This window comes from Littorina saxatilis, linkage group LG8 (assembly GCF_037325665.1).
Source record: "Littorina saxatilis isolate snail1 linkage group LG8, US_GU_Lsax_2.0, whole genome shotgun sequence".
Lineage (NCBI taxonomy): Eukaryota > Metazoa > Mollusca > Gastropoda > Littorinimorpha > Littorinidae > Littorina > Littorina saxatilis.
Window position 1 is genome coordinate 46,638,353 of NC_090252.1, and position 16,152 is coordinate 46,654,504.

General features: G+C 39.6%; 2 protein-coding genes across 2 annotated transcripts in view; both read right to left on the bottom strand.

Moving 5' to 3' along the window:
• Positions 1-2,348: 2,348 nt before the first annotated feature.
• On the bottom strand, positions 2,349-5,178 carry LOC138974688 (uncharacterized). The gene is made up of 4 exons (XM_070347408.1): positions 4,932-5,178; positions 4,197-4,523; positions 3,601-3,768; positions 2,349-3,130 (listed from the first exon to the last, which is right to left on the bottom strand). Exons 1-4 carry the CDS (start codon positions 5,176-5,178, stop codon positions 3,063-3,065), a joined length of 810 nt encoding a protein of 269 aa, XP_070203509.1. The 3' UTR covers positions 2,349-3,062.
• Positions 5,179-10,949: 5,771 nt separating this feature from the next.
• Positions 10,950-16,152, bottom strand: part of LOC138973693 (uncharacterized) — a 36,771-nt gene continuing 31,568 nt past the window's right edge. The window contains exon 9 of the mRNA XM_070346423.1: positions 10,950-14,914. Coding sequence (XP_070202524.1) covers positions 14,703-14,914 — 212 coding nt within the window. The 3' untranslated portion in view covers positions 10,950-14,702. The remainder of the gene's footprint in view (positions 14,915-16,152) is intronic.

The following is a 16,152-nucleotide window of genomic DNA, read 5'->3' on the forward strand; positions in this document are numbered from 1 at the left end:
GACCGGCGTGAAGCGCGTTTCTGTTGTACAAGATATGCAAGCCTGTATGTTTACTCCACATCCATTGACTCCCAAACCGCGCGACCTACTGGCCTACATTCGTTAAAACAAGTGAAACTATACCCGTCAACAGCTACACGGACACATTTACCAAGTAGAAGTGGACCGGCGTGAAGCGCGTTTCTGTTGTACAAGATATGCAAGCCTGTATGTTTACTCCACATCCATTGACTCCCAAACCCCGCGACCTACCGGCCTACATTCGTTAAAACAAGTGAAACTATACCCGTTAACAGCTACACGGACACATTTACCAAGTAGAGGTGGACCGGCGTGAAGCGCTTTTCTATTGTACAGGATAGTTGGCCCCGATATACAGGAAGCATACAGTATAACGTACTTACGAACTACACGCTAAATAAGCGATATTCATCAAGGAAAAACCTACCTGTGCCTCACAAGATGTACTATTCTGCAAGCTACGTACGTACCGTGTTAGTGTTTTACCTTGATTTAGATCCCCCAACACACCTTACGTTGAACACAACTGATCGACGAAGCGAAACGATAAAGGAGTGGTGAAATAATGCCCCGACACGGTTCAAGGTACCCGCGTGTGACACACATATCCCCAGTAAGAAAGCAACCCGGATTAACTTTAGGATTAACTTAGCAAGAGGGTAACTTTACATGACGATGATATCAAATACCAAATGCAAATGGAATGTACGTGTTACACACCAACTCCACACAACATGCACCTTAACTTATTGTTTATGAATCTTGTTCAAGCTGTAATTACAAAGTCATTGAATATTTTACTGGTTAAAAGGTGAGAGCAATCCTGCAGTGAAGAATTATGTGACAACAGTAATTTAAGCCCCTGGTGTACTGTTAACTCTTGGATATGTGACAACTATACTTGTGACCTCTTAAATTGTATAGCATTGTCTCGTAGTGGTTTCATTGACTAACAGACATCTTGTTTTGGCGGATATATCTCTTTAGATTATAATTATATACGTACGACCTTTGCCAGCCGTTGCCTATTTTGTCTTATGTACTATTGAACATAAACCTTAACACATCTTTCTAGTCTCAGAACCTTCGTAGTGTCGCTGTTTTGGGTCTCAGTGCGGCGGTAAATAAGCTCAAGTTCTAAAGTAAAGCAACCAATCCTCTTTTTTTTTTAGACAATGGCTATTTTGCCGGTACCGGCAACGTAGGCTACGTTGCCGGTACCGGCAAAATAACGATAGTTACGGTAGAGGCTATTTTGCCGGTTGGACGCTGCTGAAGCTAGTAAAGTGAAACGTCTAGTCGGATTCTCCATCTCACAAAGGCAATACACAAGACAGTAATCTTCAATATTTGTATTTCTGATGTGCAAACTTCAAAAGCAATTACAACCTTGTCTTATACACGAATAAAAACCATATTTCTCTCTCTCTCTCTCTCTCTCTCTCTCTCTCTCTCTCTCTCTCTCTCTCTCTCTCTCTCTCTCTCTCTCTCTCTTTCTCTCTCTCTCTCTGCCTCTCTCTCTCTCTCTCTCTCTCTCTCTTTCTCTCTCTCTCTTAAAACTTTGTCTTATACACGAATAAAAGCCATATTTCTCTCTCTCTCTCTCTTTCTCTCTCTCTCTCTCTTTCTCTCTCTCTTAAAACACCAAATACACTAATTTAACTGGCAAATATCCGATGATCTCTATGCAAGGAATTAAATACTGGTTATTGTCTCTCTATGATCATTCTCGCTGACTCTCTGTCTCTATGTGTGTGTCATGAATCACATGAAATAGATTGAATATACGGACGTTGAATATACAACAAGTCATCGTCACATCTCTCTCTCTATGATCATTGTCGCTGAGTCTCTCTGTCGCTATGTGTGTGTCATGAATCACATGAAATAGATTGAATATACGGACGTTGAATAAACAACAAGTCATCATCACATCTCTCTCTCTATGATCATTGTCGCTGACTCTCTGTCTCTATGTGTGTGTGTGTGTGTGTGTGTATGTGTGTGTGTGTGTGTGTGTGTGTGTGTGTGTGTGTGTGTGTGTGTGTGTGTGTGTGTGTCATTCATAGCAGTTCCTGCAGAACCAGAACTTGGTTTTTGGTCTTGAGCGTTTTCCAGCGCCTTGCAGATGGAGGGATCTGAGACATGAATCACATGAAATAGATTGAGTATTCAACAAGTCATCGTCACATAGTGCACACCCAGAGATAGAGAGAGAGAGCCTCTACCGGCAAAATAGCCTCTACCGTAACATATCGTTATTTTGCCGGTACCGGCAACGTAGCCTACAGGCCTATAGCCATTGCGGTTGTTTTAAACAAGGGATTTGCTAAAGTGTTTGTGGCTGAGCAATCTGTGCCGTAGGCCCAACTATGGGATTGCATTCATGCGCGGAAGCTTAAAACAATAATTAATAAGTGTGTTCATTATCTAAAAAAATAGAAAAGTTAAATGTTAACGACAGAATCAAACAATAATGTATATATACGGCATGCTACTCTAAATATGTACTCATGAAAATAAGGTCATATGTTCACATGTTTCCCGGAAACCAGCGTCTTGGTCTTCGGGTTTCGGCTAGCTAGCCACAATGTTCTCGGTGATGGTTGATCTTAAGTTTTCATTGTTGATCTTTTAGCTTCAGGCCAACATTTCTTGTATATTGCTTTATTTGACTGCAGTCCATGCATCCAAACACTGCTCACTACCAGGACTAGGTAATTATCTAGACGCGTAACATTCAACAGTCTCTGTCCACTCACGCAGAATTGTGCATACAGCATCACAGAAAGTTATTGGTAGAAGCTCTATGCAATAATCTGGCATACGTTCTGAGCGTGTTTCATCGAAGTGTTTTTATTTTCTGTGCATACAGTTTGTGTTCTCATCCAAGGCTATGGAACCTAACTGTGTATACAATGTATCGCAACCTTAATTTTAACGTTCTTCCTCTTCATTCTGCGCCGACTTGAGGTCTCAGGTAGCTGCGAAATGTTCTAGCGTGGACAGCAGGATATAGCAGGTGGACAGAAGACGTCAGTTCAAACGACGAGTTCATACCCGTAGCCGGATTCACGTACTTCTATGTAGTCTGAATTCATCGTCTCACCTGCACCAAATCAGATAGAAACGTTGAGACAAAAATGGTAGGCCTGTCAGTGCACTGTAACATTGTTCTTCTAATGGTCGCACTACCAGCCATACCCACTTCCACAAACACCCATGTGCATGATGCCATTGAAGTATTGTTGTACATCACGCTTGTGTGAAAATGTCAAGCAGCACACACAAAAAGGACGACATGAAAATAGTGTAGCTATAATTGAATCGCTTAACAACAACAAAACAATACAGTACTCAAATCGTGGCCCTACTTAGCTTACATTATTCATTAGATTCATTAGCCATTTCAAATGCACATTCGATAACAATTCATTTGCTTTGCATCTACAGACACCTCAAGTTGTTATAAACACAACCATGTTTACATTAGAAAAACTGGTCTCACGATGCATTTTGTAACCAAGGCTATCGTTCAAAACCACACACGTCCTATCAAATAGACTCAAGAGTACATACGGCGGGCAGAAGAAAGTCTGTCGTAATGTCGCTGTGTGGGTATACCGGGTAGCTCGTAGCTGTTTCTGACATCACCAACCAGGGGTTCCGGGCGTCGCCCAACAAACATCACGTCATATTCTCCATCACAAGGTACTTTTGGAGGCTGGCTCACCGGTTGATTCCTTTCTGAAGACAAGAAAATAATCACGAAACGTATCTACTTGCCCGCGCACACGTACCGATACACACTCCTACGCACGCGCACACGCACTCGCGCACACCCACAATCCCAAGCACACACACACACACACACACACACACACACACACACACACACACACACACACACACGCAAGTACGCACGCACGCACACACACAGACACACCCACACGCACACACACATACACACACACACACACACACGCATGCATGCACGCACGCACACACATACACACACACACACACACACACACACACACTTGAGCGTATACACAGGTTTTAAGCAAATTCCCTTTGAGGTTGGGAGACATATCACAGAGACCATACACACACATGTGAAGGGAAATGCAAGTTGTAATTCAAATTCAAAGCACACTTTCGTACACCACACTCACTATTTTTCTGACGTCTACGCAGAACCACGAAGACGATGATGGCCACGAGAATGAAGGCTCCAACGTTCACTCCAACAAAGACTGGACCCATATTTGAATCACTCTGTGCCTCATCACCACTGTCTTTGTCGACAACACCATCGTTGGTCTTACTGCCGTTGTCTTGTATCTCCTTCTGGACTGCATTTGTCTTGGTAACGTCGTGTTTAGCAGTAACTCCTTTGCGATCATTTACATTCGGCGTTCGCATCTCTGTGGGGCTTTTCTCTTTGAACTTTAAGGTTGTCGAGCTGGGAGACGTGGTCTGGCTTTTTCCGGCTGACTGGGCTGTTACACATAGAAAAAAACATTGTATCTGTGTTTGTACAGCTCATAAACAAAAGCAATTTTCATTTAGATATTGTTTCTAAAATGTCATCTATTTGACATGTTCAATTAGTTACAAACAAACACACACAAACACTAAGAAACTAATAAAAGCATGCTCACACACAAAAAAGAACATACACATGACAAACGAATACACACAATCAAACACGCTTACACAAATAACAACAACTACAAGTGCGCCAAAAACAACAACAACAACAACACCATCAACAATATCATTAAAAATACACTTCAACTCACAATTTATGTGAAAGTAGATCTCCTTTTTTGAGCTGTGGTCATTTGTTTTCCACATCCATGCCCCACTATCTTTTCTGGTCATAATCTTTGTAAAAAGGACACCACCTCCTTCGTTGTCATCTCTGCAGCGACAGACGTCTTGCAGAATCGACGTGCATTTCCCATTAACGAGTTTGATTATGCAAGCATCTTCATCTCGAGGCCTTGAAGAAACATAGATCGTGTAGTGATCTCCAGAGACCTTGCACTTGCTGGTGTCGAGACTAAAAGGCAGAGATACCTCTGTATTTTCAGCCACTGTGACATTTATGCTTGAAGGCAAGGTGGGGAAGATGATCTGAGCACCTGCCATAAAGATGCTTCAGCATACAGCATACATTTTAAGATTGATAAATAAGTATTACACACATACACCCACACCCACACACACCCACACACACACACACACACACACCGATAGGCACGCACACTCACGTATGCAGGCACGTACGCATGCGCGCACGCACACAACACACACACACACACACACACACACACACACACACACCGACAGGCACGCACACTCACGTATGCAGGCACGTACGCATGCGCGCACGCACACAACGCTCGCACACAGACACACACACACACACACACACACACACACACACGCAAACACACACTATTCCATTGTTATGTTCTGTCATAAACTTTGCTTATGTTCTTTTATTTTGAATGATGTGTGTGTGTGTCAGCATGTGGTTGGCTGCCTGCCCAAATCCAAAAACAAAGAGACTGCCAACGGTCAAACATTTCATGAAGATAAGTTTGTTGTGACTATGTGTGTGTCTGTTTACTTAAAAGACCGTTGAGTCGATATGTTTGTGATTCTAACGTATTGTTGTCAATATCAACGTTCCAACAATGTGCGCTTTGTTTGTTTTTTGACTGCCTGCCCGTTAATGTGTGTGAGTGCATATTTGCACTTATACTTACAGTTGTTGGTAGCAGTAGAACACTGCAAAGCACCCACAACAGTTAACCAGAGTAATCTTCTTTGCTGAGGTCGATCCATGGTCGTTCTCATTATCCTTGCCGTTTTGAACATTGTTATAGTTTAAATGTACGTATCAGACCTATGCGTGGGCGAGAAAATATTCCTTCTTGGAACATCAATGCTGCTTTTCAAATTGGCCGACATACAAACAAATAACACTAATACGAGCTTAATGCGATTGTTCTTTGAACATTTGATATTTCCTGTACACAAGGGTCTTTGTGTGTGTTTTGCTTCTGATGCATAGAGTGTCCGTTAAAACAAATAAACTGAAGCTCAAAATTTAAACAACCCTATTGTGCAATATTATATTGATTATCTGTTTTTAATTATTCGGCTTTATCAATATCATTTATAAAAAAAAGCATACATATCTAGCTTAATGTTTACTGTGTAAACTGGAAAAAAACAACATTGACGTGAGTATATCTCACTTTTCCAACATGGTTCACTCAAGTGTTCATGTTACGGTCATTACAGTTTTTCACATGCTAAACAAGTCAGATAGTTTACGTTATGGTAAACTTGATTAAGTGACTTCGAAGGTGGTTGGAGCCGCATGTTTATCGGCAGAATTCTTAGTAATTTGTTTTCAAAACCTTAAGGTAAGGTCACACGTAGACAAATCCCTTGGTGTGTGAGTGTGCCTAAGCTGCACCCGAGATTCCGCCTTACGTTAACAAAGGCTTAATTAAGAGGGCCGTCACAGATGTGATGTGCGATCGGCTTGAGACTGAATGACCAATTTAATTTCCTTTGTTGGATCAATAAAATGTTATGAGTTATGAGTTATGAGTTATGAGACGCGACTCAATCGCGCGATATAGTTACCCTGTCACACGGGCGACTCAGTCGCGGAAAATAGCTACGACAAGTCTGCGACTCAGTCTCATGCGATTCCCTCGTAGCTTTGAGCTTTAGAACTTGTTCTATTCCTGCGACCCAGTCGTCAGTCAATCGCAGGGGCAGAGCCAATCAGAACGCGTCGTTGCGGCCTTCACGCCGTGATGTAAAATAATGGCGGACAGTGGCGGACAACGTCTCTTCGTCGATTCAAAACTTTTTGGTAGAACAGTTTTTTTACTCAGATATAAAGGAGACGTTTTAGGAGTGTACAGCGGTCAGGAAACATCGATTGCAACTGTCTGGAAACTTTATTTCTCGCAAAGGCGTAATGCTGAAAGGTATTTGTCAGAAAAGTAGAGCGATGTTAGATCATTAGCGTCTGCTCTCGCAAAGCGCGTTTGCCATGTTCACTAGCTGTGACACGTCACTTCCGCCGAGCTCGTGTGGAGTTATCGTTCGTCAATCGTTCGTCTATCGTTCACCGTGTGACGGGTCAATGGCCTACGATGTGATGTGCGATCGGCTTGAGACTGAATCGCGCGTATGAATCTCAACGATTGAGTTGTGCGTGTGACTGATGCTTAAGGTCAACCAGTGTAGGGATATATCCGACTGATACTCTGTCAGGTACTTTACACTGTTGGACGATAACGTGAAGAACGATCATTCGAGAATCGATCGTGCCGGCTTATATCTTAACCAACAGCCTCTCCATGGATGGGTGAGCAGGCTAAGTCTTAAAGTGTTCAAGCAGATGACCCTCAGTGGGTGATAATCAATTGCAAACAGACCAGCCATGCTCTCAACAGCTGTCCAAGAAGAGTATGCCAGGTTTTGGAGGGAAAAGTCGAAAAACTACAGAGTATCCTTTCAAATAGGAATATTGAGAACAATAGAGCCAGGGGAGGCAACATCCACCGTTGACCGTAAACAGAGAGCTGAAAGACATAGTAATAGTATGTGTGCTTGCCGACACTTGTTTTTTGCGTCACAACATTTGTCCTGTGACTTGTTCTGTATACACTTTTTTCCTCAACATCAAGGTGTTCAATGTTGGGCAATTTGCGGAACTCTTTGTAAGATTATGTCGTTAAACTCATGTAAACACAACTTAAACCATGTCTGACTACGTTATGCACAACTTAATTTAAGCACAATCTGTTGAGTTTCAATTAAAACAAAATTCTCTTTTCTAACACAAAAACACCAAATATCAGTGTTGGTTTACTTTTTGACTCGAGTGTATATATCCGCAAATTGGGAAATTCCGTGAATCGGACAGGACATACATAACCGAGGGTTTAAACTCCACTATTGAACAGCTAATGAGTAAAACAATGGACGGAAGAATTAAGGGGACTGAGAAACACACACACACACACACACACACACACACACACACACACACACACACACACGCACACACACACACACACACACACACACACACACACACAACATACGCAGGCAAGTACGTACTCACGCACGCACATTATACTTTATGTTGCACACTATAATTTCTTTATTTGTTTATTTATTTACACGCTGGATTTGGAAAATAGCAGTTAACGGACTGAATTTCAAAAAGATAAAAGAGTTGTGCGTTGGAAACAGGCACCAACAAAACAAAAACAAAATTGCTCCCATCACCACAGAATAAAAGAAATGAAGTCACAGGATGTAAGTATCTTGGATCAGGCACTGATCAATGTCTCTCTGTTTCTGTACATGTTGATTTTAGTTGCAATAAGTTTAATCAGCGTATGTATCGGTTACGGAATGTATGAAGATGTAATGTTAAAACATATATTTTAGAAAATATGTACATATCTTTGGTTGAACAACTATTCTATAATGTAACCAGGTTCGTCACCGTGGCAGTTTGACTGTTTAAACAAAGTACGTAGACTGGAAACGAAGCGTCGGCCTTTGGGGTAAAATCATCGGAGGTTATAACAGGCATCAATCTCTGACATATGTGCTCTCAACAAGAAAGCTGTCAAAGTTTGAGCTACATCAAATCCTCTCCACACATAATTTGACGTACTGTCGTTAGGCAGGCTACTCAGGTTGCCTATGGCAAAGATGCTCTGAAAAACATCCGTTTATAAACTCCTTTACTCCTACAGCCATTACAATTTGAAATGCTGATAACACATTGTCATCTGCCAAATGAACACTTGAGCTTGTGACACAATACACAATAGATAAATAATAGGCAAATACTAATACGTAGTAAGCAAACAATAAACACATACATAATAAATGACACTAAATACATTACACATGAACAATGAACAAGTTAAGTAGAGCCATTTTAAATTGACACAATGCACACTGTTTTACGGCATGTACGGACTTCTATTTCAACATTTTGTTCACAATGGTTATTTGTTTATCATATCGGGAAATCATGAATGATACCAAGAGCAATTCGAAGCAGCGTTAGCTGACTCATTCACAATTATTTTGCTCTCCCTTTCTCTATTCACTAAAGGCTTACTTCATTCTCTGACTGCGAGCAGTTGCCTAAGCCTATTTCACAGTAAATCGGGATTTCCCATTTTGGTCGACCTATGTGAAGAAAGAAATGCATTGCGAAAGCTTGCCTATAGTCACATGTGAAAAATATATACTGTGAAAATATAGTCTTTAGAATAAGTTCTGAGGTTAAAGCAACATAGTTTGCTAGGGTCATATTTTCTGTGAACAACTCTATTTGTTTTATGTTATTACTTTTTGTATAATAAACGGGCATCGAGTTCGGATGACCTCTTGAGGTCAAGTGCGTTTTAAAACGGCAGAAACAGTCGTATAAAAACGTTGATTATGAAGTCATGCAGTGTTGGACACTTATTTCAGTCATATACATATCATACCTTCAACCACAGACTCGATCAGAATAATCACAAAATTAACAGCATCTCTGGTAATACTGGTATGTTTGCCTTCCTATGGCTTAAACAAGACATACAGACCTTTATTTCGTGGAGGACATTATTTCAGCGGGCAACAAAGTGTTCATGAATGTCTACGTCCTTGAGAAACAGCACGACCTACGCTGACTGGATCAATAAACTAACCCGGAAACTACTGGATAGCAGGCACAGCCCTTTGAATTTCACTATACAGCTTACTTTGTTACTGAGACTCATTTGTATTTTGACTCTGACTCTGCCAAAATGCAGCATTGCCGTTACACACTGGAAAGTAGTATGTGAATCTGCCATTACTTGGGTGTTCATTTTGCGTTGGATTCTTTTCTGTGATAAAGTCTCAACAGTTTTAACAGTCATTAGTTTTGTTGTGGAAAGCTAGCATGCGTTTTCTTTTATAGATACTCTGCTTGTACGATGGAACAACACATTACCACAAACTAAAAACGTTTTTGTATAACTTGATACGAGGAAAGACAGTGATGAAACAATAATGCCGCCTGCCACACACTCACACACACACACACACACACACACACACACACACACACACACGCTTACACACACACACTGACACACACACACACACACACACACACTTACACACAGTCACACACACACACACACACACACACACACACACACACACACACAAACACATGAACAACTTATCAAGCGTTACTCTTTATTTGTTGAACTCAAGCCACTATCATGAGTAACACCCTATACAGTAAACCTGCATTAATGGCAGGGTAAAAACCGGTCATACACATAAAGAACCAACTCGTGCAAAAAACACATGTTTACTCACAAAAAGCTATACGATTGCCAGTCAAAATATCCAAACAAGTCGCGTAAGGCGAAAATACAACATTTAGTCAAGTAGCTGTCGAACTCACAGAATAAAACTGAACGCAATGCAATTTTTCAGCAAGACCGTATACTCGTAGCATCGTCAGTCCACCGCTTATGGCGAAGGCAGTGAAATTGACAAGAAGAGCGGGGTAGTAGTTGCGCTGAGAAGGATAGCACGCTTTTCTGTACCTCTCTTCGTTTTAACTTTCTGAGCGTGTTTTTAATCCAAACATATCATATCTATATGTTTTTGGAATCAGGAACCGACAAGGAATAAGCGGAAAGTGTTTTTAAATTGATTTGGAAAAAAACAATTTGATAATAATTTTTATATTTTTAATTTTCAGAGCTTGTTTTTAATCCAAATAGAACATATGTATATGTTTTTGGAATCAGAACATGATGGAAAATAAGATGAACGTAAATTGGAATCGTTTTATAATATATATATTTTTTTTACAATTTTCAGATTTTTAATGACCAAAGTCATAAATTAATTTTTAAGCCACCAAGCTGAAATGCAATACCGAAGTCCGGGCTTCGTCGAAGAATACTTGACCAGAATTTCAATCAATTTGGTTGAAAAATGAGAGCGTGACAGTGCCGCCTCAACTTTCACGAAAAGCCGGATATGACGTCATCAAAGACATTTATCAAAAAAATGAAAAAAAGGTCTGGGGATTTCATACCCAGGAACTCTCATGTCAAATTTTATAAAGATCGGTCCAGTAGTTTTCTCCGAATCGCTCTACACACACACACACACACAGACACACATACACCATATGACCCTCGTCTCGATTCCCCCCTCTACATTAATTTATTCCCCCCTCTGCTTCTTTACCTCTGTAAACTTGTAGGGGTAGTTATTTTTCGATAATGACCCAGCAACCAAACAAATAACGACCCAGCAACAGCCTGAATCCTCGATAGTGCAATGGGTTGAGAAGCTGTTCTGTTTCGGTACTACTTTTTGCGACTGAAAAGTTCCGAACGCTCTAATGTACGAAGTATACATCTCTGGAGCAAACAATACAAACATACCGCATTTAAATTAACAACTACAGGCCTGAACACATGAATCTCCATATAAAATCCATGAGTTCGGTTGTTTTCTGAATCTAGATCAGACGTTCATCACAAGCAATTTCCCAAGGCAAGTAACTCATACTTTGTCTAGCGACAAGAGTAGTTCCCCTTCTTTTCACTCAGTTTCTTCGACAACAGACTGCAATCCGACGGTCAGTTTTCAACAATATTTCATTTAATAAACAGATCACACGCAACCAAATGCACACATCTCATCAATTTAAACAACATAAAGCGGTTTCATACACTATTTTCCCCAGAAAACTTAACTTCATACAGTTTTTAACGTTGGAACACGGGTGCAAAAGTTCGTCTGCTAGTCCCATTTGACGAAAGAACATTTTCCTAACCGATACCAAAACATATACAGAACACACAATATCTGCCTTTGCCGCCACAGCAGAATAACAGCATATCTGTGTACTTGATTTTAGTCCAAAATAGGAAAACTGACAAGAAGTGTTAACAGAATGGAATGATTTGCACGGAACTATACAACCGCGCATTAATCGATCGCCTGCGCAGGTTGACTGGTTGAGTGAATAGGATTCGATCAAACTTTCGCAAAAAACCTCCTCTTTTCTTTGAATAACTGAAGAAAGGAGGAATAAAGAGGTTACACACCTCGTCTCAGTGATTATAAAAAATAATGGTCTCAGTTCGCGGTCATGAAAAAGCTCGCTAAAGCTCGCATTTTTCATGATCCGCTAACTTCGACCATTATTTTTGATAATCACTGAGACTCGGCATGTAACCTCTACATATTTAGTCAAAACTTGACTAAATGTAAAAAACGTAACTGTCATCCCAGTCTGTAAGAAAACTCGATTCAATAGCACCACACCAGCAAGAAAACCTATTTATGGAGAGTGCCCCAACGGGCCCCTTTTTCCCACTTCTAAATGGTACTGCTACCACTACATACTAAAACTGCTAAAACCAAACAAGTTTATAATAGAGTATGTTCATGGCACAAATCTTAGTTCAGTTCCAATCATTGTACAATATTCAAGAATAGCACAAAATATATACACGTTTTGAAGGAATTAAAGCGTAAATGGGATGCTTTCTAACAACATAAGTCTGCTTTTTTTCTCAAGGCGTGCATAACTGCCAAAACGATTCCTTTGCTTTCATTATCATTATGTGTGAATTTCGTTTAGCTTTTAAGGGTTCCCACCACACACATCGGGCACACTGAACACACACAGCATTGTCTAATGATGAGGTGCAGTGGCTATATATTAGACTACAACATCATACATATGGTGAAGGTGTGGTATTGTTTTTTGTGCTTAAGTTTTAATTTTAAATGAGGTTAAAACAATATACTTTAATGCAAGACTTCATAAAACTCACTCTGCCAAGGTAGGCACTTTGACGTACTAATGGCTTAAATATGGGAACCTGTCGTCGTTGGCAAACGATAACTATGATGCATTTAAAAAAGTCAATATAGTTATAATACAATCAGCAGAAGTTACAGTGATGTGTTTGTGGTCACCATGCTTTTATCGCAGGACGACAGACTATAGCATGTTGTCCATGTGAACTGCTCTTCTGCTTAAAAAAAACAACCACTGAATACATTATACTCAAAATACAAATTACACGCAACCTTTCCAAAAAAATAGCTGTGCAACATATACTTACATTTGTTTTCAATGTAATTAAATGTGTAATGTCAATAGTTGGAAACCCATTTAAACATTAAACGGGCTGGTACAGTCATATTCTCTGTGTAAGCTGAAAGTGTTAGTCTCTGTGTATTTAAACACAACAATCAACAACAGGTTTATAGTCCGAAATAAAGAACAGTTTCAGTACTGCGCGTTCCGTCTTTCCAAATATCAACACAATCTAAGACTTTTAAGAAAGAGAGACGGACTGGTGAGTCAATATAAATTAATTGTAAGCGGCTATATATGTCCAATAAATGTGCATTGTTTCAAGACACAGCTGCAATAGTTCACCATCATCCTCTCATATCAGTGGGAATTAAGGCACGCTCATATGCACATCTAAACATAGGAACTCTAGTAAACTCTATGCATCCATGAAAAACAAATGATAAGAAAAAGTTATACTCTGTGACGTGATTATGTAACAAAACAAGTCGCGTAAGGCGAAAATACAACATTTAGTCAAGTAGCTGTCGAACTCACAGAATGAAACTGAACGCAATGCAATTTTTCAGCAAGACCGTATATACTCGTAGCATCGTCAGTCCATCGCTCATGGCAAAGGCAGTGAAATTGACAAGAAGAGCGGGGTAGTAGTTGCGCTGAGAAGGATAGCACGCTTTTCTGTACCTCTCTTCGTTTTAACTTTCTGAGCGTGTTTTTAATCAAAACATATCATATCTATATGTTTTTAAAATTAGGAACCGACAAGGAATAAGATGAAAGTGTTTTTAAAATGATTTGGAAAATTTAATTTTTATAATAATGTTTATATTTTTAATTTTCAGAGCTTGTGTTTAATCCAAATATAACATATTTATATGTTTTTGGAATCAGAAAATGATGGAGAATAGGATGAACGTAAATTTGGGTCGTTTTATAATTATTTTTTTTTTAACAATTTTCAGATTTTTAATGACTAAAGTCATCAACTAATTTTTAAGCCACCACTAATGTAATATTGGCAGTACAACACAATACAGCAAAGAATAACGTATGTAATGTTGTATTCATGGTTCCAACACAAAAACAAGTGTGAACATTTTTTTTGTTTTCTTGTTTTTTCAAACTCTACAACAAGTGACAACTAAAACATGTCTATATGAAAAACGAACAGAAACGTATCTACTGTAATGCAAATATGGTCTGTAATAGTTGTGCACACAGGCACACTCGATCGTATGAGCGTTCATGCGCACGTGCGTGTGTGGGTTTGTGAGTGACTCGCGCATGTGTGTGTGTGTGTGTGTGATTGTGTGTGTGTGTTTGTGTGTGTGTGTGTGTGTGTGTGTGTGTGTGTGTGTGTGTGTATGTGTGTGTGTATTTTTGCGTGCGTGCATGTTTACATAATTATACGATAGAGTTACAGTGGTTTAGGGTCAACCGCATTACATTTTGTTGGGATAATGGGGATTGAAGAACTCTTGAATGGTTATTCAATTCTTCTGGGATCGTTGATAAATAATGTAGTTAACCTGCCCCAGTGTTGGTCATAAACAGTGTTATTGGAATTTGTAATGTCGTTTTCCTTGTAGTGTGCCACAAGGTCACACAAAGAAGTAAACTCGTTGCCTGTTTCCAATAGACGAAATGATGTGCCTTGTGGAACGATTTGAAAATACCTGACTTCACCACTGCAGTTGACTGAAAAAAAGTCACAGATATCTTTATCTTCAACTTAACTCAGGTGTTTTTCTTCACTGTAGACCGTTTTATATAAATGCTGCTTACTACGCTTTTAGTTGTTGCTTTTGCTTGTGCACATTTACATAGTGCTCATGTCATCCACACAATTACGTCAACGGATGTCCACGAGTTTCGGAAATGACTCAAGTGAAGACAACATTAATAACAATAGATGTTACAGCCTTTTCTTAAATAAATGATATAAAGCAAACATGAATCAATTGGAAATTGGATTTTCCTTCTCTGGGACATGTTTATTATTATTATTATGGTGAGCTTATATAATAATAATAATAATAAACATGTGAGGTCAGACTGACTGAAACTCTTATTCAGTCAGTCAGCCGAGACTACAAAAGAGTGCATGTTAGTGAGGGTTCAGTTGTGAACAATTAAAGAGAATTATAACAAAAAGCGATCAATATATCATTGTAATTCAATCAAGTTGGCGTTTCAATGAAACATATTCTGTGATTGGTCAGAATGACCCAACTCATTAAAATGTACCGGTCATCAATTGTCGATGACCACTAGTTACAAAAGCCAATGATCACCTGCTGGTGAGGGCATTGATACAACCTGAACTAGTTTCGGATAGATCTGAGGGTAATTTTACAAGTAAGAAATGTACAAGGCCTAGGAAATACCGAAACCATAAGTTATGCACGGTGATGACGTCGAATACTTGACGTAAGTTGATGCATGCATTCTTCAGGACTACCTCAGTCAATTCCAAAGATCGCTTTTTACTCCGCCACGGTTGAGGGCTTACCGTGCACCCAAAAGCGGACTCTACCATATGGGTATTTTTTGGAAGCTTGGGGTCTGCTGAACATAACTTTCGATGTTAACAAGAAATATTCAAGGGCGCACTGTCTCTTCTCAGTCAAAATTCAACTATACCCTGAAGAGTGATAAACGATCATTTCAGACGCTTGCCTCTGAAAAATAAAGTTATCAGCCAAATTACGAACTCAAACTGGTACTTTTTACAAATAAATGTGTTGGTTGGTATCTTTTCTTTATCACAAAACAATGTGCGACTGCTTTGGCCGAGGATGCTGGTGACAGTATCATTATTATAAACCTTACTCTAAATTCAGTAAAGACGTCGTCTAAAATGTAGGTAAGTTTTGATTAAAAATAGATTCACACAAGACAAATATTGTTGTTTGGCTTAAATGGATATATATTTT